At 41.6% G+C, this 23,848-nt stretch overlaps 1 protein-coding gene across 2 annotated transcripts in view; it reads right to left on the bottom strand.

Moving 5' to 3' along the window:
• Positions 1 to 8,190, bottom strand: part of LOC130256642 (opsin-3-like) — a 79,955-nt gene extending 71,765 nt beyond the window's left edge. For both annotated transcript variants that reach the window (XM_056498450.1, XM_056498459.1), the window contains exons 1-2: positions 8,011 to 8,190; positions 2,758 to 3,508 (exon numbers count right to left, since the gene is read on the bottom strand). In XM_056498450.1, the coding sequence (XP_056354425.1) occupies positions 2,758 to 3,109 (352 nt within the window). In that variant the 5' untranslated portion in view covers positions 3,110 to 3,508; positions 8,011 to 8,190. The remainder of the gene's footprint in view (positions 1 to 2,757; positions 3,509 to 8,010) is intronic.
• Positions 8,191 to 23,848: the final 15,658 nt, after the last annotated feature.

The raw sequence follows: 23,848 nt of genomic DNA, 5'->3' as shown, positions 1-23,848 counted from the left end.
TCACAATAATTAATTTTCTCCTTAAAACACCCATTACATGCTTATTGATCAGCATCTGCACTTCCCATTAACTCCCAAAACTTGTGCTTTCCACGTATGGTTTGAAATCACAAAGCAGATATAGGGATAGCAGCCAGTCATTAAACCAAAAAATGACACTTTGCCCATGATTTTTCTCCACTGTGCCCATGGCAACCCCTGGTTATCATTCTTGGGTGATGGTTTTTCAGTGCCTGGGGTAGGCATTGGATTGTTTGGTAAATAGCTTACTTGATTTCCCACTAAGTGACATCAACCTACATTGCACTGTCAATACTGCTGGCAGGGGAATCAGATCTGCTTTCCAGATCACATCCCAGGCATGGGATTTTAAACAAGGTAAGATGGTTTACAGGGGGGAAAAAAGAAAAGAAAAAAAGTGATCTCTCACCTTGCATTTACATATGAAACAAAATCAAAATCTCAACTTCCTACTTTCACTCCCTCAAGTTTCATCCAAGACACAGACCTGAAGGATAACACCTTCACTCTCCCTTTGGTTTAAAACACAAAGGAAGCTTTCACCATGTCATAAAACAAATGGGAGGGGGAAAAATGAAAATACAGTCCTTTCAGAAGATTTGTTAAAGTGAACTGTATTTATAAATATTTTAACAGTTTGGATTTGGTTTAGGTGTGTCTTACACATCATGAAACAATCACTGAGTAATGAAGATTAGTTACCCACTTACAGTTTCTTCACAATTTAGAAAAATACTGCACTTAGGAAAAAAAAAGGTACATACCTTCATTTAGTATAAGAAAGTGCAATTCTAGTGGGGCCAGTGGACTCAAACCATATCCCCTTAACATTATTAACAGTATGTTCCTATACTGTTGTTTATCCTAGTAGGATCATCTGTCCCATGACAAAAAAAAAAAAAAATCCAAACAGATAAGAGTATTGAAGCATTTATTCTTACCAACCTTGATGATGAACTTCAGTCCATCTTAATTACCTTTCCTGTTACACATCTCTATTCTGGATCTTGAGGATTAGGGCCCTTTCTCTTATCTTTGATGGGCCAATATCAAACATGATTTTGGAGGGAAAGCTAATTTTTAGCTAATAGATGTATGAGATTTCTTTAGGAACAGCTAAAGGACGAATAATGATAATTTATCAGCAGATAAAATTTGTTTGTAAAGACACATAAATGTTAGGTAACCTGCTATTGTTACTTGCTTTTACTCGTGCTGTATCCCAATTACATTTTAAAATTATAACTCTGCAAGCAAACTTCTTCATTATGCCCTTTTTACACACTAATGAAAGAAAAAACGTGAGTGCTGCAAGACTTTAATGTGAACTATGCACAGGTTAGTTTAATACCTGCATTTAGGCTGCCTCAGCTTCCCAGGACACCCCACAGACAGCACCAACATCACTCAGAGGAGCTGAGGTCACCTTTGGCATTCTGGGTTTTACTGCTCTGTTTGCTTGTGTGTTCCCTGGTGATCTAATCCATTTTAAGAATTACAGCAGAAACGATCACATTAAAACAAGTATCACAGTAGCACAGAAATCTGCACTCCTGCCATTCATCCAATTGATGTAGATCTGACTTTGAAGCATTATTCCACAAACAGAACACCCTGGAAGAAACTCACTCATTTGCAGGTTCAATGCCACAATCAGTGGGATGGTAACTCATGTATCCAGACAGAAAAGGAACCTTTAACATACTTTTTTTTCTAAGCCCTTGACACCTAGCTCTTCCCCCCACCCCCCACCTTCAAATGTTATTCCCCCCTCCCACTGGTAAATAATAAAAAGAAAGCTCAAAGTATGGAGAAGAAAAACAGCCCAAACTTCTTTCTGCCTGAGAAAACTATTTATAGAAATATTTGAATTCATAAAATACACAAAAATGGAAACAGTTCATGCTTCATGGATGTCTTTATAAATATAGGAATGCATGAAGAAAGGGTCACTGCTTGGTAATGCAACAGGCCTCATCCTTGGAGGGATGAAGGCTACCCTCTGACTGTTCACTGTCCTTTATCTTCTTTTAATAATGAAAAAAAACCAAAACAGTTACTTGTATCGAGCAGTGCAAAAGACAGTCGCAAAAAAACTTTTTTTGGACAGGAGAAGAACACTGAATACTTTTCCCATCACTTCTGACAAATCTATTCCTGCAACTTAATTTTCTACTGAAGCTGCAAGCATGCAATTCTAAAATAAAGATTTTGCTTTGCAGAAGTGAAATCATCTAATGACAAGAACTCACTATCTGGGACATGAGGAATTCATATTATAGATTGAGAGGTAATTTAAAATGGTAAATACAGTATTTTCAGGAGGCTTTGTTCATGACAGGAACTGCACTGAGGGACCTGTAGTTCAGCAATGGCATATATTTTCTTGAAAAAGAAGGAAGTATTATATATGTTCATACAATTAATCAGACTCTCTCCAATGGCTTGCCTTTTTTTAGATTCCATTTTTAGCTCTTAAGAAATAAGTGATTTTTAGGAATGAGATACATTAGGAAATATTATTAGATCAATGTTACCCTTTTTATTAAAGAGTATTTATTATTTATTAAAGTCTTTTTTGAAAATGTTTTAAACTATGCAGGTCACTTGTGCTTGACCATAACAAGGCAATAAAAGTATCCTCCTGTTCATCACAGAGGAGATTTATCTTCCTAACCACATTGCTTCATGCACCAGTGTTACAAAGAATGGCTAAGAATCACCATGAGCTCTTACCAAAGCAGGAATTGACAAAGCCATACCAGCTGCAAGCATGGGCCCCTCCAACCCACTGGCCACGGATGTTGGATGCGAAGCTGAGGGTGGTGCCCGAGATGCACACCAGCATGTCACTGATGCTGATGTTCAGGAGGAGCATGTTGACTGGGTTACGAAGGGTTTTAAACTTGCAGAAGAGGATGAGGACAATCAAGTTATTCAAGAAACCAAAAAACAAGATTAATCCGAGAAAAACAGCCACTATGGTGTGCCCACTTCGTGAGAGTCCAGCCCTTGGCTCCACAGGATCTGCAGGTGCTCCAAGGCTCAGGTTGTACGTCCAAGTGTGGTTCATTTTGGACTTTGTCATGGATCAGTGAGGGCAGAGATGCTGGGTGCCCTTTGCTGAAGTAGTTTCCAGCAGTTTCCCAGATGTCATTCCATCAGATTAAATATCTCAGGAGCCTTGTGATCTTTGCTCAGATGAGACATCTCTTAGATGGTTATGCAGGTGTGAAAACTTTCTGCACTGTGTCCTTCCAGAGGTCTGCTCTGCAGTAACTCCAGGGCAGCAGAACCAAGTGAACAATCAGCTCAAATTCATCTTTCTTGTTTAAACCTAGGATAATATTAGATGATCTTTTCTGATGCTCAGAATGGAAGGTATCTTAAAAAGATGCATCAGCATGGTCTCCCCCCTCAGAGCAAATAGCATTGATAGGGCTATCAATGGCAGCTACCCTCCTCTCCTCTGACAATGGGTGTCTTCCTGAAAATACAGATAAAACAAATGGTTAAAACCAAACAACTCTTTCCACACAAGACCAAAAAAAAATAGGTACATCATTTACTAACAGTCCCTCCTGTTTTGAACTGTAACAAATGTCTCTCATTCTTCACAGTTTTCACTCTGATTTTTAACAGAAACATCAGTTTGTTTACATTTCCTTGGATGTTTTAAGCAATTTTTCCCTAGCTCACAGTTTAGCATAGAGAAGGTCGTTTGCACCTTTCTAGCAAAGTTCCTCACATGAGAACGTGCATGGCTAAACATCTTTTGCATCAGCTTCCCAGAGCAAGAACTTTATCTTCCTCCACATTAAGTCAATCTACACCAAGTGAAGTTTCATTCTTGGCTTGACCTTAATTAAAATGGTGACAAATTTAGGAGAAGGAGGTATTTCTTTATCCAGAAAGAAAAATATCAAATGTAGTCCCTTCAACTCTCATGTGCACCCAAAGGTTTGCAGATCTGTGATAACAATATCTCCCCTCCCACATTTAGCAGTGAACAGATGTCTTCCTTTATTATTTATAAAGCAGCCAGACACCCAAAACCTCACATCTCTCCTACCACAGGCATAAATTGTACCCACATGCAGTGAATACATTGTCTGTGTACTTTGTGAAACAATAGTGCTTAATGTGGATTCATAATTATTTAGCCTACCTTCTCTGTGGCTGCAGGCAAATTCTGCACAGAATTTTCCATAAAAATGGAGATGAATATATATATATATATACATATACATATACATATACATATATGAATTTCCTCTCCTCAGTGCAAAATGCATGATACCCATAGCATGCTGGACCAAAAAAAATGTGAAAGCTTCTCTTTTATGTATCACATACTCTTGACAATGATTGCACACATGTTAAAATAGTGCTTCTTCTACATTACTCCTAACTGTTGTTTTCTGGAAATTGTCTTGTAGAAAAATATGTATTTAACAACTGGAAAATTGAGAGTTCAGTTTACTGAAGATTCAGAGTTCCTTGCTTTTTCTTTTTTATCTTTGTGTCTTGGTAAGCATTTAGAATAAGTATTTTGTCTTTCTATTTATCTACATTTATAAACTCACTGTTCTAAATGGTGAAGTGATTTTAAAGTCTAACATATACAGACAGTCTAAAGGTTTTTTTCTGGTGGGTAAATTATGTATACTTCACAGACCTACTGTTTGGCCATGAAGAATTTGAAACACTGATGCTTTCTGATTTTTTCCCTCCTCTAGGAGGTAAATGGTAATTTATGTTGGAAAGGATCCCAGGTAGCATATCTAAGAGAAAGAACTTTTTAAGTCCTCTTCCTACAATCTTGAAAAAAAAAAATCTGCTACCCAATTCTGGTTTCAGGTTATAGAAGGAAACTAGCTGGTTCTAACCATCAATATACTCTAAATTTACTTGTAATAGTTTTGAAAGAACAGTGCTAAAATTTAGTGGAACAAAAACCAAACCTTAAAAATATTCTTCTGAGAATTTCTTCTATGAGAACAGGCTGAGAGAGTTGGGGTTGTTCAGCCTGGAGAAGAGAAAGCTCTGGAGAAACCTTGTTGAAGCCTTTCAGTACTTAAAGGGCACTTTAAAAACGGGGAGAAATTTCTTAGCAGAGCCTGTAGCAATGGGTAAGGGTTTTACACTAAAGGAGGGCAAATCTAGGATCAAAAATGAAGTTTTTTGCAACAAGGGTGGTGAAACACTGGAACAGGTACCCAGAGAGGTGTTTGATGCTCATCCCTGGTAGTGTTCAAGGTGAGGTTGTACAGGGCTCTGAACAACAAGACTGAGTTGAAGATGTCCTTATTTATTGCAAGGAGGTTGGACTAGATGACCTTTAAATGTCTCTTCCAACACAAATTATCTTATGATTAAAAATGTAACTCAAAATATAAATAATAAACCGTAGGTCTATTATACTGTCATCCTGCATTCTTAAAAACATACCAAGAGTTCATATTTATAGTGCTTCTAAAAGGACATTTACTCCCTGGATGGGACTCAGCTGACTAAAATTTAGCAGTGTGACACAGGTGTGTGCAGGCACAGCCCAGTGCCCAGGTCATTTCACCACTCACACAGCTTTAGCTGGGCAAGTTCTGCCCTGGTGTTTGGGAAATCATACCTTAATGCATGAGCAAGACAAGCAGGTCCTGAAAGCTCAGTGTAAAACACTTTTTAAAACATTAGTACCCACACTCTGAAGGTCAAGCCATGCAGCTGCTTGATATCAAAAGATGACAAACATGATGCACAAAGATGAGCTTCAAAAAGTTTTGGGTGAATTTAAGAGACAGAGGTGTGCAGGGGAAGACATCTGAAGACCTGGGCTATGTGGGAGTAAGTCTCTCTCTAGGAGCTCATGTATAAAATACTGAGTTTTTTGTACTTACAGATGAGGTAAAAACTAAATTCAGATTTCAAAAAAGTTTCTCAACTCCAATACAAATCTCTTCAAGAATGGGTCCAAGTTTACCTAATGTTAGCATTTAACTGAATAATACATATTATTGTTGAAAAAAAAAATGTAGATGAGTTTTTGTGCTCAAAGGTTTACTTGGCTTTCCTTTTTTTTTTTTTTTCCTCCAGAGAGATAGCTTGGTTTAACAGAAGTTACTCTGGAACTCTCTTAACCCTGTCTTAGGGGTGACACTCCCCAGGGCTCCATGAGCTAGAAGGACAGCCTGAACCCTCCAAATCCTAGCAAACTCAAGAGCTTGCTGGATTGCCAATTCTGCTTCTCAAAAAATGTTAAAATCCCCAAAATAATAACACCTATGATTCCATCCAAGGCAAATAAATGAGCATCCAGTTTGTCCCCTTGAATTTGTCAGAGCTGACAAGGAATGGAAAACATAACCAAAGTGATACAAGACATATGGCCAGGTGAAATGGGACAAAAGTTTGTTTAATGTCACCAGCTATTAAATACTGCATCTGTTAACTGGTTCTGACAGTAAAAGTCTAAAGATACAGCCAAACAGAGACCCATCACTGCTTGTATTTTCTCTGAAGTAGTCTGTTGGAAAAAATAAGGTTTCAGAAGATGTTAGATCAGCTTCTGGGAGCAGAGGCTTTAATAGTGAGAGTGAGAGGCTTCTTTTCACACTTGACACCAAACATTAGTTTGATCAGTGAAGCTGGTTTATTTCCTTTCTCACTTTGCTCCCAAATAACTTATTGAACACATTAGCTTCACGGGTTTCCAGCTGGGAGATTCTTTACCATCTTCTCTTGCAACGTTGTGCAACATGCCAAAGATGATGCTTAATTCACTTTAAATATTTAAAATCTGAAGAAAATGTATAAAATAAAAAGATCAAACTTCATATTACTAAAAAAATTAGCCATTTCTATTTTATCTACATTATTCACTTGGGATATAAAGGAGCTATAAAAAATCCTCTTATATTTACATATACACACAACCTAAGTCAACTTGTTCAGTTTATAAAAAAATCAATTTTAAAATAGTGGTTCTCCTTCATTTAAGAACTTGTATTTCTAATGAAAAGTTAAATTAAAAAACAAACGAACAAACCATTAAAACCAACCCTCTTACATAACATTTCAAAGATTAAATTTTTTGAAGGAAGAGTCACTTTTTTGACCTGCTGACAGAATTATGACAGGAATAGTGTGTTTTTAAGTTGACATACATTTAACCTCATCTTCCAGATGAGAAACTGAATTGTTTTTAACAGAAAACATTCAAAACCAGAGCTATCAGCTAAAATAATTCTTTTAAACCACAGCTGAAAGATGGGGATCCTCATGGGACTTTATAGCACTGAAGTCAGAATTCTCATCTGTTCTGGATTATTTTTTCCATGCTCCAAGCCACAATGCAAGATTTCAAGAGATCCAGAGAGAGGTCTTTAGAACTAAGCTAGAGGACTGAGAGGAGGTTCTACGGCTCACAAGTTGGTGTATCTCCCACCTCCCAAAACCTCCAGCCCGTGGAAGAATCTCTTGTATGCAGATCAATAGACTTTTTTCAGCAGTTCATATTCATGACAGACAGACATGGAAACGAGAACAATGTATAAGCACGGAACACATGTGATGAAATTCACTTGTTTGAACGCCGGGCTATTTACTCAAGGGGAAAATCTAAGTGTGGTAAACCCCTGCTTTTGAAGGAAAAGACAAAAAAAAAAAAAAAAAAAAGCAAGCAAAAAAAAATTTTTAAAAAAGGCTACTTTCATTTAGTATATTTAAAGTTAAGGCAACCTCTCTTACGTGCAAAGAGAAAGTTTATGCACAGAAATGTCTGTGCTAAGAGTGGATGAGACAGACGATTCCTGAGCTGGGCTGGAGCCACCGGCAGAGCCCGAGCCGGGACGGCGGCGGCAGCGGGGACTGGCAGCGCCCGGGCTCCTAAACTGCACCAAGCCAAACTCCGCTTAGGATTCTTCTTCCACAAACTTTTTTACACATCTTTGGGAGGGGAGGGTGCCGCAGAACGCTGGAGGAAAAACCCACCTGTGTCTTTAATCCTCAGCGACCCAGAGGGAACACAGCTCCCAGTGTCCGTCCAGCCCGTCCGGCGCGGCCGGGAGCTGATCGCGCTGGGCGCTCACACGGGACAGAGCCGGGCTCGCCCTGCCCGCCCGATCTCCTCCTTCCCCTGCCCGGTGGGCTGCGAGGACACCCGGCCTCCAGAGGGCGGGGGGCAGCGAGCGGATGTTTCTTCTGAATTAAAGAAGCGGAGCGAGGCGCATCCCGTCCCGCAGCCCCGCAAGCTCCGCCCGCGCCGGGCGGGGCCGGGGCCGGGAGCGGGCACGGCGGCACAGGGAGCTTCACCATCCTTCCCCAGCTCCTCTCCATCCTCCCTGCCCCGGCACGGCGGCACAGGGAGCTTCACCATCCGCCCCCAGCTCCTCTCCATCCCCCCTGCCCCGGCACTGCGGCACCCGGAGCTTCACCATCCGCCCCAGCTCCTCTCCATCCCCCCTGCCCCGGCACGGCGGCACCCGGAGCTTCACCATCCGCCCCCAGCTCCTCTCCATCCCCCCTGCCCCGGCACGGCGGCACAGGGAGCTTCACAATCCGCCCCAGCTCCTCTCCATCCTCCCCTGCCCCGGCACGGCGGCACCCGGAGCTTCACCATCCGCCCCAGCTCCTCTCCATCCCCCCTGCCCCGGCACGGCGGCACAGGGAGCTTCACCATCCGCCCTCAGCTCCTCTCCATCCCCCCTGCCCCGGCACGGCGGCACCCGGAGCTTCACCATCCGCCCCCAGCTCCTCTCCATCCTCCCCTGCCCCGGCACGGCGGCACCCGGAGCTTCACCATCCGCCCCAGCTCCTCTCCATCCCCCCTGCCCCGGCACGGCGGCACCCGGAGCTTCACAATCCGCCCCCAGCTCCTCTCCATCCCCCCTGCCCCGGCACGGCGGCACAGGGAGCTTCACAATCCGCCCCCAGCTCCTCTCCATCCTCCCCTGCCCCGGCACGGCGGCACCCGGAGCTTCACCATCCGTCCCCAGCTCCTCTCCATCCGCACCCAGCACCCCGCTATCCCCACCTAGAACCCCGCTATCTGCCCACAGAGATCCGCACCCAGCACCCAGCACCCCGCTATCCCCACTTAGAACCCCGCTATCTGACCCCAGAGATCCGCACCCCACTATCCCCACCCGGAGCCCCGCCATCCGCACCCAGAGATCCTCACCCAGCTCCTCTCCATCCCCCCTTACACTGGCACAGCGGCACCTGGAGCCCCGCCATCCGCACTCGGAACCCCTCAATCCCCACCTAGAACCCCGCCATCCCCACCCAGCGCTCCGGGATCCGCACCTGGAACCCCGCCATCCCCACCCAGCGCCCCTCCATCCCCATCTGTTTCCCCTCCATCCCCACCCGTTTCCCCTCCATCCCCACCCAATGCCCCTCCATCCCCACCCGTTTCCCCTCCATCCCCACCCGTTTCCCCTCCATCCCCACCTGTTTCCCCTCCATCCCCACCCAATGCCCCTCCATCCCTACCCGGCTCCCCTCCATCCCCACCCGTTTCCCCTCCATCCCCACCCGTTTCCCCTCCATCCTTACCCGGCTTCCCTCCATCCCTACCCGTCTCCCCTCCATCCTTACCCGGCTCCCCTCCATCCCCACCCGTTTCCCCTCCATCCCCACCCGTTTCCCCTCCATCCCTACCCGGCTCCCCTCCATCCCCACCCGTTTTCCCCTCCATCCCCACCCGTTTCCCCTCCATCCCTACCCGGCTCCCCTCCATCCCCACCCGTTTCCCCTCCATCCCCACCCAGTGCCCCTCCATCCCCACCCGTTTCCCCCCATCCCTACCCGGCTCCCCTCCATCCCCACCCGTTTCCCCTCCATCCCCACCTGTTTCCCCTCCATCCCCACCCGTTTCCCCTCCGTCCCACCCAGTGCCCCTCCATCCCTACCCGGCTCCCCTCCATCCCTACCCGGCTCCCCTCCATCCCCACCCGTTTCCCCTCCATCCCCACCCGTTTCCCCTCCATCCCCACCCGTTTCCCCTCCATCCCCACCCGTTTCCCCTCCATCCCCACCCGTTTCCCCTCCATCCCCACCCGTTTCCCCTCCGTCCCCACCCAGTGCCCCTCCATCCCTACCCGGCTCCCCTCCATCCCTACCCGGCTCCCCTCCATCCCCACCCGTTTCCCCTCCATCCCTACCTGGCTCCCCTCCATCCTTACCCGTTTCCCCTCCATCCCCACCCGTTTCTCCTCCATCCCCCCCAGCCCGGCTGCCCCTCCTGCCCCGGGTGTTCCCCCAGGCCATCCCTGGTGGTGCCGCACGTCGGGCTGCGCGCTCTTTCCGTACTTTCCCCTGGGAAACACTTTTTCGGGTTTTGTTGAGCAAGCGGGTACAAACAGTACGTGCAGTTTAAACACGTGTCAAAATGTGGCGGGTTTGACTTGATAGAACCAAAACCGGACATGTCTTGTGTGTAATTGATCAGTCTTTGTCGGTGTTCCCCAGGAATCTTTCCATTTTAAACAATTACAGACTCAACAAGCGCTATGGTTGCTGTGTGCTGAAACCAATGTTTCACAAATATGTCTGTGCTTTGCAGAAATTGCATATGGCTCAAAAAACTATCTACTGCTGTGTCCCTCTGTCACTACTACTGCCTACTCCTGTACTGCTCTTTGAGACATACTGCCCTGGTCTTTCCACAGAGAAAAAAAGGTGCCCATGGGGAATGAATTGCTGGATAAAACCACTAAGAGAAAAACATTCTAGTGTATGCTTTGTTGAACATCTCTTAGCTGTGGTTCTTGCTGAATTTCTAATGAGTCTCTTAAATTTGTAGATCACAGTTAAAGCCATAAACTGACCATCATAATCATTAGTTCACCTAGATTTAACCTCTTATCTGATCATACTTGCAGCTTTTTCACCATCTCTGGCTTCAAGACAGACCAACCTGTTTCTATAGAAAAACAGTCCAGCAAAATAAAGATGCTGTGAAGTTTATTAATAAAATTTTTCCCCAGTGGAAGCCTAAGCAAACCTCATATGTTGTATTATTAACAATATTTTGTTCCAAAATTCAGCCTAAGTAAAACTATTTCATCAAATAAAATAAGTATTTTCTGAAGAAATAAATCAGGAAAATACTTAATATCATCATTTTCAGAAAACACACTGTATCACAATTTAGCTAATTAGAATTCTACTGTAAACTAAGAACTTCCAGAATAAAAAAAATAAAAAATAAAAAAGCCCAAATTCAAAATATTTTGGAAGTGTCACATTCACAGAGAGAGGAGGAGTGTACCTCCTTTAGAGATGCCTAACTAAAATTTAAATTAAGCCTGTTCATCTTTTAAAATGTCACTTGTAAATTATTTACCTCTGAAATTCTCCATTATGGCATCTAGTTACAAAACCAACCACAGTCACTAGTTTCACATATTTACAGTAATTTCAACAGTGTGAAAATATATAGTGTTAAATTGAATTCCATTACCTGGTGCAAAATCGGATGAAACTGCTTACTAAAAATACTTTTTAAAAGAGATTTGAAATTCACTTACCTGCTATGAACTTGGAAGAATTCAAAAATGTGTTGTAGCAGCAAAAAAAAAACAATCTTGTCAGTACAAAGCAATCACCAGGCAGTTTACACTCATTGAATCTCCTTTGGTTTCACAAGTTCAGAGCAGTTTGGCAGCATTACTAAATGCCAGGGTGTGTCAGTGAAGGACTGCCATGCTCTGGGTTGTAACTCTGAAATTAAGTAGGAACATTTGATTTGAATTCCTGCTTTGGTTTAATTAAAAAAAACTATAGAAAATTCCAGCATCTTGCATGAATTTCCTGCTTACCTCTTGCTTTGAGATATCATGCAGAAGAAAGGACAGCAAATTAATCAAGTGGGAGCTTGAACACAACCTGCTGTTGTTTTCACCCATATCCATATGGGACATGTGGGAAGTTGAGATTGTGTCCAGATATTCTGAAAATCCTTACTGTGATGGCCTTTAACAATAAAGCAAAATCAAAGTATCCTGAGATTTACCACAGTACTCCACAACCTACTCCTAAGAAACCAACTCGTTGATTGCTTATAAAGAATGGCAGCAGATGACAAATGCATTGGCCTGGATTGCAAATTTAGATGTTTTGGATGGCACAGAGTCCACAATTTGTGAATTTGGAGAGAGAACACTAGATGTGAGTCCAAGATTGAAATTGCTCATAATCTCCTTATTTTGCAGAAATCATAGGAAGGCAAGACTGAAAGCAGCTACTAAACTTTAGGATTATATATAAAAATGCAGTCATTCCTGTTTTGGAATTAAGATAAGAACATGTTACATCATATTAAAACCACTATTAAAAGATTTTGAAATGCATTCAGAATAGTGTGGAAGAAGATAATTTTAATTTCATATAAACTAAGAGAGAATTTGTGAGTCAAAGCCAAATTTCTTCACCTAAAAATAATTTTTAGTTTCAGTTACCTGGTATCTAATGTGTTTTGAGATATCCTTGAAAATCCCATCCAACTCTTTTCTAAGACATAAGCCAGAGGAGTGTGGGTCTCCAAAAAGTGGTCTAATAAATGATATTATTTGTAATAGAGGCTAGAAGCTGTATGCATAAGGCTTATCTATTTCTCCAAGTATATTTTCTGACCTAATAAAAGGTGCTATAAATTCTGTTTAGAAACTTTGCCTTACCTGCCTTTTGACTATCACAGCAAGAGCAATGTGACCACTGAGTGGAACAGTTCTTTCAGTTCATGTCTTATTTCTGGGGGATAATTTTTCCTAGGCTTCTATGAGACTCTGAAATGCTTACATAAGCTTCTTTCTCATTTTAAGACTTGATCTGAATTTCTAAATCCAAATGAGTTTGTATTTAATTTACCTAAAGATTCTAAAGAGACATCTAATTTGTGAGACAGAGAAACATTTTGCATTTGGATCTAGACAACAGATCCCAGCTGCTCCCTGACTCCAGTGTGAGCAATAGTTGTGGTCATGTTCCCTCTTCTTTCTCTAACCAATTCCATTGCTCTCACTCTCAGTGTGGCTGAAAGTTATCCCAAAGTCCAGGTACCACACCATACCTAGGTAGGACTAGAATGTTTATCTTTATGGAAGCTTTGGCTATTTACCATTATCTAATTTACCATTATCTAATTACCATTATCTAATTTACAATCTATTTACCATTATCTAATGGTTATTTACCATTATCTTTATGGTAGCTTTCTAACTGAGGGTTATAGTAAATGTAAACCATTCTTCCTGTAACTTTGTTTTGTCAACTTCCTGGTCAACAGCAGATGAACATGAGTTGGCAGTGTTCCCAGCCAAGAAATCCAGTGGCATCCTGCCTGGGACCTGAATTAGTGTGGCCAGCAGGACCAGGGCAGGGATTGTCCCCCTGTACTCAGCACTGGTGAGGCCACACCCTGAACTCTGTGTTCAGTTCTGGGATCCTCACTACAAGAAGGATATTGGGGTGCTGGAGTGCATCCAGAGAAGGGCAGCAGAGCTGGGGAAGGGTCTGGAGCACTCCCAGGAGGAGTGGCTGAGGGAGCTGGGGTTGTTCAGCCTGGAGAGAAGGCTCAGGGGTGACCTGATCACTCTCTACAACCCCTGAAAGGAGGCTGCAGCCAGGTGGGAGTTGGCCTTTTCTCCCAAGAAACCAGCAACAGGACAAGAGAAAACGGTCTCAAGTTGTGCCAGGGGAAGTTTAGATTGGATGTTAGGAACAATTCCTTCACTGAAAAGGTGAAAGGCATTGGAATAGGCTGCTCAGGGAACTGATGGGATTGCCATCCCTGGGAGCATTCAAAAGATGTGTGGATGTGGCACCTGGGGACATAGTTTGGTGGTGGATGTAGCAGTACTGGGTTGCAGTTGGATTTGATGATCTTAGAGGTCTTTTCCAACCTTAACAATTCTATGATTCTATGAATAAATGCTTAGTAGAGATAATTTTGAAGTTGCCAAAGAAGATTCTGTGTCTTTCCAATCATGACTCATGCTCAGAGCCTTCTGCCATCAGTATGTAAAGCCACAGGAAAGCTCTCAGAAATCCAGACATAGTTAGAACACCCCAGAAGGCAAGAGACTCCAGGTAACAGATGTGTGCCTCACTGCACCATGAGTGCAATGGGGGGTGTATGGGGAACATCTTTCTTTGCTGCAGTAAAGGGACACTGAGGCAGCAAGCAGAACTTGTTCAGAAGGACAGAGTGGGAGCTATGGAGGAGCTTCAGTTTGCTGTTAGGGCTTTACCCAACATTCCTTACTTTTATGGAAGATAGAAGCAAGCTTACATTGCTGTTCCCTCTGGAGATCATGTGTTCCTCTGACCTGCAATCATCCAGAAGGAACAGGGCTGACCAGAGCCAGACCAGGGATGGGAAAGCTTCACAGCCTTCATCCTCCAAACCACTGCTGGCTCTCGTGCTTCCCCATGGAAGCCAACAGAGAGCACAGCATACATTGCTAACATTGGTCCTCAGAAGACAGCTATTGAGTGCAGAAGCTGGTTGAAAATAAAATAGCAGAGGAATAAAGATTAAAGGAGTACAGAAGACAGGTCTGGCACTGTACATGTTTGCACTCTGCACATTTGCATTTGGCTGGGAGAGACTTTCTCCAGCAGAAGTCCCCCACAGGTGTTCTCCATCCTGCCTTATTGCCAGCACATACCCCATAAAAACAGATTACAGGCACTTCTCTCTCTTCCTCACTGTCAGCTCCATTATTCCCAGTACTCACACTGGAAAACAGGTGGGCCACAGCCTGGCTCAGAGGCACCTTCTGTTTCCTTTGTTGCCTGGCCACAATAAAGGTGTCTCAGAGACAAGAAGGATCTTGGAAAGTTGTTTTGCAGTTTGCCAAATAATAAAGAATAGAAATCATCAAGCCTGCCTCTGACAAAATGGACTTTTTAAAGGCCTGATTATTTAAGCCTTCCCTTTGCACTGCCCTGCTGGGACACCACACCTCCAGGTGTGTGTCTGAGCATGCAAGGACAGAAACAGAGAGGAATATTTGTGATGCTTGCTGTTGCATATTTAACTCTTGCAAACACATCTGTTCTCTGTGTACCCAGGAATTAATGCTGAACAGTATACAGCCTCCTTAACAGCCTCCACTACATCTGCTTCTTTACAGTCATACTATAACCCAACAGTTCTTTTCATCAACCATGTCTGCTTCCCAAATTCTTTTGTCAGTCCCTCTTGCACCTTGAGGAATTTTGCATGCATCTCATCAAAGCCCAAGGGGCTGCAGAAGCCTGTGACACCAATCCAGAGCTCTTCACCCCTGAACCATTTTCTGATCTGATTTTTCTTTGAGGAAAGGTTTTCTCCTGGGCAGTAGAAAGGGAACAAAACTTGTGAGTTTCCTGATTCTTATTCAGAAACCACTGCTTGAGATGAGAAAGACAAAGTGCTACTTTTCTCCAGCTTTGCTCTGTCTGGCCATCCTGCCCTCCACCAGTGTTGAGATAACTGGGTACCAGTCAAGGCTTGTCAGTAATTTGGTAGGTGGCTGAGGAAGTTTGGTTTCTTTCATTATCTCCAGGTCAGCTGAAATCTGTTATCTCCCTACTTATAAGACCTGCCAGCAGGAATGGTAATGGAAAATACTGAATAATTAGTCCAAGCTAGCAATGCACACAAATATCAGATTTGCCACAGGGAGAAGGTACAGCTCTGAGCAGTTTTGTATTTCTGAACATGCTCTTGCCACAGTCTTAGTTTTCTTAGCAACTGCTTAGCTGTTCCTTTGAATCAAAGATGAATTTTTTAACAGTAGATACATTTCATACTGGATGTGAGACTTGCTTCCTTCAACTGACAGACTGTTTTCAGCAAAAGGAAGGAAGCATATGTAGATCCCACCAAGATCAGAATTAGATTCACAAAAGAATAGACTAGACTGCAGAAAAGGATGAGGTCATCACAGAGAAGGATGAATTTACACATATTGAAAGATTGGCAAGAGTCTTCAATTTGTTTTACAGTAGGGAGGTTATCTGTAATTGGAAAGTAATTTTTATATTACAGTGGGAAACTCAGTTGTACCCTGTGGATAGTTGTTCTTGTTCCTGGGCATCCTTGGCAGCAGCTTTTTGTAAGAGGCACTGATTTGGGCACCAACCATCTGGGCCAAGCTGGTTCTGTACACCCCTGAAATAGCTGATGCCATGTTTTCACTTCTGAAGGTACCTGTGCTAGGCACTTAAAGTCAGTTCTGTTATTTCTCAACTCTGACAAGGTGCATTTTACAGCAAACAGCTGCTCCCTTCAATTTTAGTAGGTTTTCTCCCATATTATAGAATGCTCTGGCTTTGTCTAAGCTACAGACCCACAAACTCCTTCCATGCTGTCAGGAGTATAAACCTTGCTTAAGATCCACACAAGATCTCTGCTCACAAATCCTTCTCCTGTACCTTGGTTTGGGAGGAAAGCTGACCATAAAAATCAGCTGCTTCTCCTGAATTACCCCATCCATATCCTTGGGCTGGATACCCAGGAGCCACAGGGCAAGCAAAGATTGGCTGAGCCATGGGCTGAGGTGTGTCAGTGCCATGACTGAGTGGTAATGGAGATGGTGGGATAAAGGGCACAAAGGGTGTGGGATCTGTCCCTTAGAATTTATCAACAGCTGTTATTGCTTGTGTTCTGGGTGATATAAAGGGTCTTGTCCATGTTCAAGACTTTTTTTTTTTTTTTTTTTTTTTTTTTTTTTGTGTAGAGAGAGGTACAACTTTTGCCCTTTTGATGCTTGTGTTCTTGATGATGAGTACCATTTTCTTTTATCATTATTTCCTTATAAGAGGAGATGCTTATTGTTGGGCTTTTTTCTTTCTTTTTTGTTACCTAAATCTCTAGTGTCCAGCTTAATTTATTTCTCTGACAATCAAAAAGTTCATTTTTAAAAGATGCTTCAAGCATGATACCAGTTAAAATTGACATGAAAAGTTCAGGAAAAGAGCTTCAAAATTACTGATTGTGTATACTATGCCCTTTTTTTTTTTTTTAAGCTAAGTAAAGAAAACATCAAGTTATGTAAATCTGGAAGCCTCAGATGTCAAATTAATTTGAAGTAACCACAGATTTTTAAAATGGAGCAATATGCAACAAGCCCAACAGTGAATATACTCATTTAATTTATACACACATAAAAAGACACATTTTGTGTCATTCTGAGAATTTCATTAATATTTATAAATCTAGCTAGGGTCTCAAAATTACTAGCTGGTAAATTTTTCTATATAAGTCAGGAGCAGAATCAATTTTTCTGAAGCACTGTCCCATTCTTGTCTCTTTCTTAGCAATTGGTCCTGGAGAAGTAGTTTTTCCATCAACACATTCTGTTTCCTGGAGGATGAAAATTATTTCCATGCTCTTTAAACAAAGCACAGTCTGTCAAAGCATAGTAACAAGATTTCCAACACAAACTGAACTTCTTATGAGCTGATATCTCAGAGAATTTAAAAAAAAAAATATTTTCAGCTCCACAATTGTCATTATTCTGATCACTTCCAATTCATGTACTTAGCAGTCCAATCTATCATTATGAAAAAAAAAATGAAATAAAAGGAACTCCTTATGGAAATCTTCCTCCCTTGCTTACAATTCCCTGCAGCAAAATGTTTCTCTGCTAGAAAAATGTGTCCTAGCTGGATCCAGATTTCATTCTTGTCAAAATTAAAAGTGGAATTTGAAAATGCAACTCTCATATGTCTTTTGGTTGCTTTAACACCATCTTTCTTTTCCTTACTCTTCTTGTGTCACTCTTCTTCAGATAAAATTTTAAGTTTAATAAACCCGTCATGATGGAGTGGGACTAAATCTTGACTTTCAGTTTGAAGGATAAAATTTCACTTTAGCATAATAAAATGATTTTTTTTTCTTTGAAGGTTTAGTGGTAAAGATATAAAGCTGGTGCAAATGGTGGACAAAGATGATTTCATTCTCAGTGTTTCTCCCAGAAAAAAGTATCAGATTATAACTACAAAATTATCAATTCCATGCTATTTTCTAGCACTCAGGGAAAGCATTGTTCATCATATTTCTGAATCACTTGTTTGTGAAGTTGTTGTAGGTGATAGCTTTGCAGCTGATCTGTGAAGACATGACGAGCAGTGAAACTAATGGTCTCTTTTTTTTTTATTAAATTAAGTCAGTTTTAATTGGTCATTGCTAAGCATGCATTTTGTTCTGTAAGAAATTTAGAGAGCTGCTATTTCTCTGATTCCAAAATTAGAAATCTACAGTCTCCCACATCTTTATTAAATACCTATAAAATTAACACTAGCTTTCATTCTTCAATAAAAATATATCTATGCATCAAGTTAATATTTTGACATAAATTGTCTATCAGCATTTGCCCACACAGTTCACATCTATCTCTCAGATGTAGTCAAGACAGAATTTGTGCTTAATTTACAGAAAAAAGCTTATAACCATGTTACAGGTGTTTCAGTGTTACACACTCAGAAACATGTTTTAAGCAGGCATGATTAGTAAAATATTTATTTGTTTTCTATTTCCCTCTAGAAATAGTTGTAAAACAAGGTTTTGCAGCAGATGTGATACACACTGCCAACAGGAGCAGCCATGTTATGTAAAACCAAGGTTTCTTACGAAAATCAGTAGATTTTTTAGCAAGATGACAGCTGGTTTTTCTTGGCATTAGTGATTACAAATCCCTAAGAGAATACTTTGGAAGCTTTATGACAATCCTGGCCAAAAACATAATTGAATGAGATCAACATTCACATTCTGCAAAAACCAATTTGCTGAATACTTGTCATGTTCCATAGTTAGCATTGCTGCTTTCTGAAAATAAGAAAAGACATCTCTGTCAAATGTCTGCCAAGCCTGTGTCATAACTTTAACAATAACCAGCAAGTCCACAGTAGAAATAGCTGATTGAGGAAACCAGCCACGTGAACACCTGTGTGGCAAACACCATGTGCACTGCCCAATGTTTCCTTCCTTGTCTCCCCAGGGCCCAGAGGAAGGCCAGGACACACATCCCTTGCACTGGGATCTGCTACATGGATTGCAGGATTGCTCTGATGTTTCAGGATGTGTCCTCAGACAAAAATTCCTCCCTGTCCTAGGTTACAATGTAAAGATACGCTCAAAGGGATGTATTCTATCACCATCTTCTGAAACCAGGTGGGGCAGTGATCCTTATCTCCGTGGGAGATATCCTCTGCTAATGGGCCAACTGTTCAACCAGATGGGGCAGTGTTCTTTATCTTTCCCATCACCCAGCCTTCCTCCAGGAAGATATCTTCTGTTAATGGGCCATTGAGTCCCACTGCATGACAGATAAAATTACATCATCCCATTGGGAGGTGCTCCACCCGGGGGAGGAGCTTAGCCTTTGCTACCTAGATAAAAACTGAGATTTGGAACACCAAAGTAGTCCTTACCCACTGGTTTCCAGGGGACAAGAGCTACCAGGATCATTGCTTTGAGAAGACTGTTTCATCCAGACTGCTACCACCATTCTAACTAAGGGGAGTGTCAGGTTGCATTCTGACTCTGTCAGTGGTTTTCCTTTTGTACTATTGCATGTATTTTATTTTTTCTCTTTTTTCCTATTAAATTGTAATTCTGACTTGAAGTCTCTCACTGATTTTGATTTCAAAACCTTTACACTCTCCTAATCCAGAGTAATGACCCAGATTGCAAATATTAATGGGTACTCAAACACCTGGACTGGGACTCTGAGGTTTCTGAAAGTCAGCTCTGCTTATATCACTGTCTTGATTTCTGCCAGTGATGGCACTCAACTCCTGTCAGGCTATTGAGACTTGGGAGAATAGGACTGTGCCAGAGGCAGGTATTACTGCTGTGCCAACCACCACAGCTTCTGCCATTCATTTCAATTACATGACTTGAGTGCAGCAGAGCAGTAAAACGTTGGTGTCTTTGGACTTTGAGCACCTAAGAGAATGGATTTCTTTAGGGTTTGATTTAGATTCATTCTCCCAGAACTGGGTTTATTTCCTCTTTGTGGTATGTTAGAAACTGAGCTGTGGTAGGGAAGGAAAGTGGGATTGGGGTCTGGGGCTTGAAAGAAGAAAAATCTTCTCTCAGCCAGGTTTCTGCCAGGAATATGGAAGCACAGCACAGTACCTATTTCCTCCTGGAACAGGGTGTTCCTTGGATATAGCTACTCATATGGGTTGAGAGGGAACATCTCTTGCTGGCATACGGACCCAGTGCTAGGAAAGGTAAACTTTAGCCTTTATGATCAAGATTAGGCTATATTTGATAAAAATATGAATAAGGCAGATATATACCTATGGAATAATACCTGTATAAATCTGAGCTATGTATATTCAAAATGAGTACATTTTCTAGATAAGTGTTATTTTGAGCCTGTCTCAAAATATATCAGCTTACCTTAAAGGATCTCTAAATGCTTGCAAGAGGCACATCAGTGATAATTTTCCAAAGCCTCATGCATTCAATTCAACCACAAGCAAACCAAATCCTACAAAAGCCTCAAATACAGGTGTATGCATGCAGGAATAATCCTTAAACTAATGAGCAATGATCCTTGCAAAGCATAGGCTTTAGTTTTTTCTGACAGAGGGAGTCCCTTGACAGTATTAGGAGGATTGAGAAATATTTATGTGCTGGGCAGGTGTACACTGATGCTGAGTGTACAACTGGTAATTACATTTTAACAAAATGTGGACAATTACATTTCTTTTTCTGTTCACTCCCAAGCATAATAGATATTTGAATGGCACTGCTTAAACATCCCCTGGATTTATGGATTATTGTGTTCTGCAAACATATTTTTTCTGTATCATGCTGCAGATATCTGAGAGACAGAAGTGACATAATGTACAGTAGAAAAGTTTTACTTAACGTAAAATAAATATGGAATGTAAGGAGAGGAAGCATGGCCTTGCATTTTTCCTTGTATCCTAGGGTTTTCTGCCATTAGGTGAATTCTCCTGTGAATCCATTCCCCAGCACTTGTTAATTTGTTTTGTTGATGGGGGTTTTCTTTTTGGTTGGTTGTTTGAGGTTTTTTCATATACCTGGAAAAAGAGCTGCTCTTTATTCAGCACCTATGGAGTTACAGTCCATGACAGAGAACAAGGATAACGGGGTGTGGCCAATAAAAATACCCTTGCGAGCAGCTGCTGCAGAAGTAGCAATGTTTTTTTTGCTTTCTGAAGGTAAAATCTTGTGGCAATTTTTCCACCTGTCCCTGTCGAGTGCAGCCAAAAGATGGCAGCATTTTATTCAGCATCGAGGTGTAGCCTTGGGACTAATCACAGGCTGCAACTCAACACCCTTTCTGAGAGGAAGCAAAAAAAGTGCAACTCCTAATGGAGTAGACAGAATTTCATTATAATCCTTGCTGAATATTAACCATACCAAAATGTGCTTATACTGTAAGTAAGACTAATTGCTGTTGTATTTTTTCCAGTAATTTAACTTAAAACTGTTTAACTATTATTTGGAGAGATTGGAATCAGGTTTATTTTCCACATACTTTTGTGTCTGCCATCAACTCATAGCTGTAGTCAGTCCTGAAATTTGATCTGTTAATTTTGGACATGTGTAAGGAGAGATGTGGAAAATATAAATAACTCCATAGGAGTTTTCTCTGCAGTGAAACCTATATAGATTTTTTTGTTGTTTGTTTAATAATCACTTCCAGCAAACTTTCCATTCACTTGAAATGCAGATCAGCATTATTTCAGTCACAGAAATAATGAAAATGAGGCCAATAGAGTTACCCAGCTTCTTAACTGGTGCCCTCTTGGTACCCTTTACTTGGATATCTGCATACATTTTTCCAAATCCACAAAGCACTCCTGCAGGTATGAAACATGTTTGAAACCCCTGAAGTGACTTATGATGTCACTAGAACTTTATGTACATAATTCTAGATCTTTGTGTACATAATTGCCTTTGATTCTGGACCACATTATAAAGGGAGCTCAAACCCTTTCAACTAGTTTTACAAAATAGGTAACTTAGCTGACACTATAAAACACATCAGGTTGTTTATATCTTAATTAGCACAAAAAAAATTTTTCCCCCTCCTATTTTTTTTTTTTTCTCCCCCAAGTTATCAACACTAAGTCCTAAAGTCCTTGCAGTTACTTTCCAAATGATATCTTGCAACCTCATGTAAGCAAACCAGCTAATCAATGCCTGGAATACATGCACTTCATTAGTGTACCTGGATTGAAGGGTATTAGTGTGCAATAGCTGTAACACAGCTGACACTTTGTCTAAAAACCTTTCAGAGTCCCATGGCTAAACAAGATAAAGAAAACATTCTTCTCAGGTCTGTCATCTCTTTGCCTTGAGGCTTGAAAAGCCTCCTGGGCACTGACTGGCATTTTGAGGTCTATCAGACTAATTGAGAGGGCTGAAATTTCCATTTGTAAATGCAGTCCTGGTGTTGAATACTTCACCTGTGATGCCTGGTAGAGGTCTGCTCTTGCAGCAATGGCACTCAGATGAAAACTGTTCAAACAGCCTGGAACTCATAGGTTGTTCATTACCATCACTGTCTGTAATCCCCACAGGGACTGTGGGTAAAAGGTTGTCACCAGCACCATGCAGTAAAAATTTTGTTTGCTGGTTTTCATCATCTTTTAACACTAGATGGAAAATTGCTTTCAGCTTAAAACAAATGGCAGGCTGTTTTGCACTGGAGAACAAAATTATTGCATGGGAATTTAAAGATTTTCAGCTGATCCAGACAGAGTGTGAGAGACCAGCCAAAGTTACTTGTACTAACAAGCAATGGATTTCAAGCTTTTCTGGAAATCTTTTTGTAAGATGCTTCAAAAATAGGTCACACTACCAGAAAAGTTCTTCACACTTTATTGATGCCAGATTTTTATTAAAAATGATCACTGTGTGTAAGAGGCTCCTCAACCCCCTATTTGTAAAACTTGCTCAAGTTTACATGATCATTACATCTTCACTATAGAGAAACTGAAAATAATCAAGGCAGAAGAAACCAATGAGGTGAACATTGTCCTGAGCAGCAGAAGAAATTGAAGAATCCTGCAAATCCCTGACCTATGACCTAGTCAAGCTGACATGACATAATCATCTGTTTTTTTCTCCTTGAGGGGTCTGACTGCAACCCCCTTTTTCTTTGAGACAAAGGAGAATAATATCATTTGTACACAGAGCTTTGGCCCTGTGAGGTTAAGCAGTCAAACTCTGCTGCTGAGGGGATGCCAGGGAAAATAAGCAAGGTTATGAGTTTCCAAATGGTTAATAAATCAAACTCAAGCAAAAAGTTATTTTTAATTTGGTTATTTTTAAGCATCAAAGGAAATCAGAGAGTAGCTGTTAGTGACACTGAAATAACAGTCTCAGTGGAAATAAAGTTTTGGCACAAGCTAATCCACTTGAACATAACTCTCAACACAGAAAATATTGTCTAGAGATTTATTTATGGGCAGTGAGCATAAAGAGTCTGTCCATTTGGCCAGCCAGAGCCTCCAGTGGGATGGAAGTGAAGTTGAATATTGGGGTCATCAGATCTCCAGCCACAAGAGGTCAGAAGGGAAGCAAAGCTCTGGACCCAGCTCTTTCTGCAAAGCAAAAGAAACTCAATATTCTTTCTGAAGACTGGAGGACTGTTCTTCTCCAGTGCAGTTTTTCTTCTATTTCTAACCTAATTCTACCCTTTCCTGAGTATGAATCATATTAGAGCTGATGGAGAACACATACACACTTGATGCAATTTGACCAGGATTTCTACACACATAATTATTGGGAGTCTTATCCTAGAATCCATTGGCATGGCAGAAACCTGGGAAGGTAAAAAAT

The sequence above is a fragment of the Oenanthe melanoleuca genome, chromosome 1, assembly GCF_029582105.1.
Source record: "Oenanthe melanoleuca isolate GR-GAL-2019-014 chromosome 1, OMel1.0, whole genome shotgun sequence".
NCBI classification, from domain to species: domain Eukaryota; kingdom Metazoa; phylum Chordata; class Aves; order Passeriformes; family Muscicapidae; genus Oenanthe; species Oenanthe melanoleuca.
Note: the sequence above shows the minus strand (reverse complement) of the source record. Positions and strands in the feature narration are given on the sequence as shown.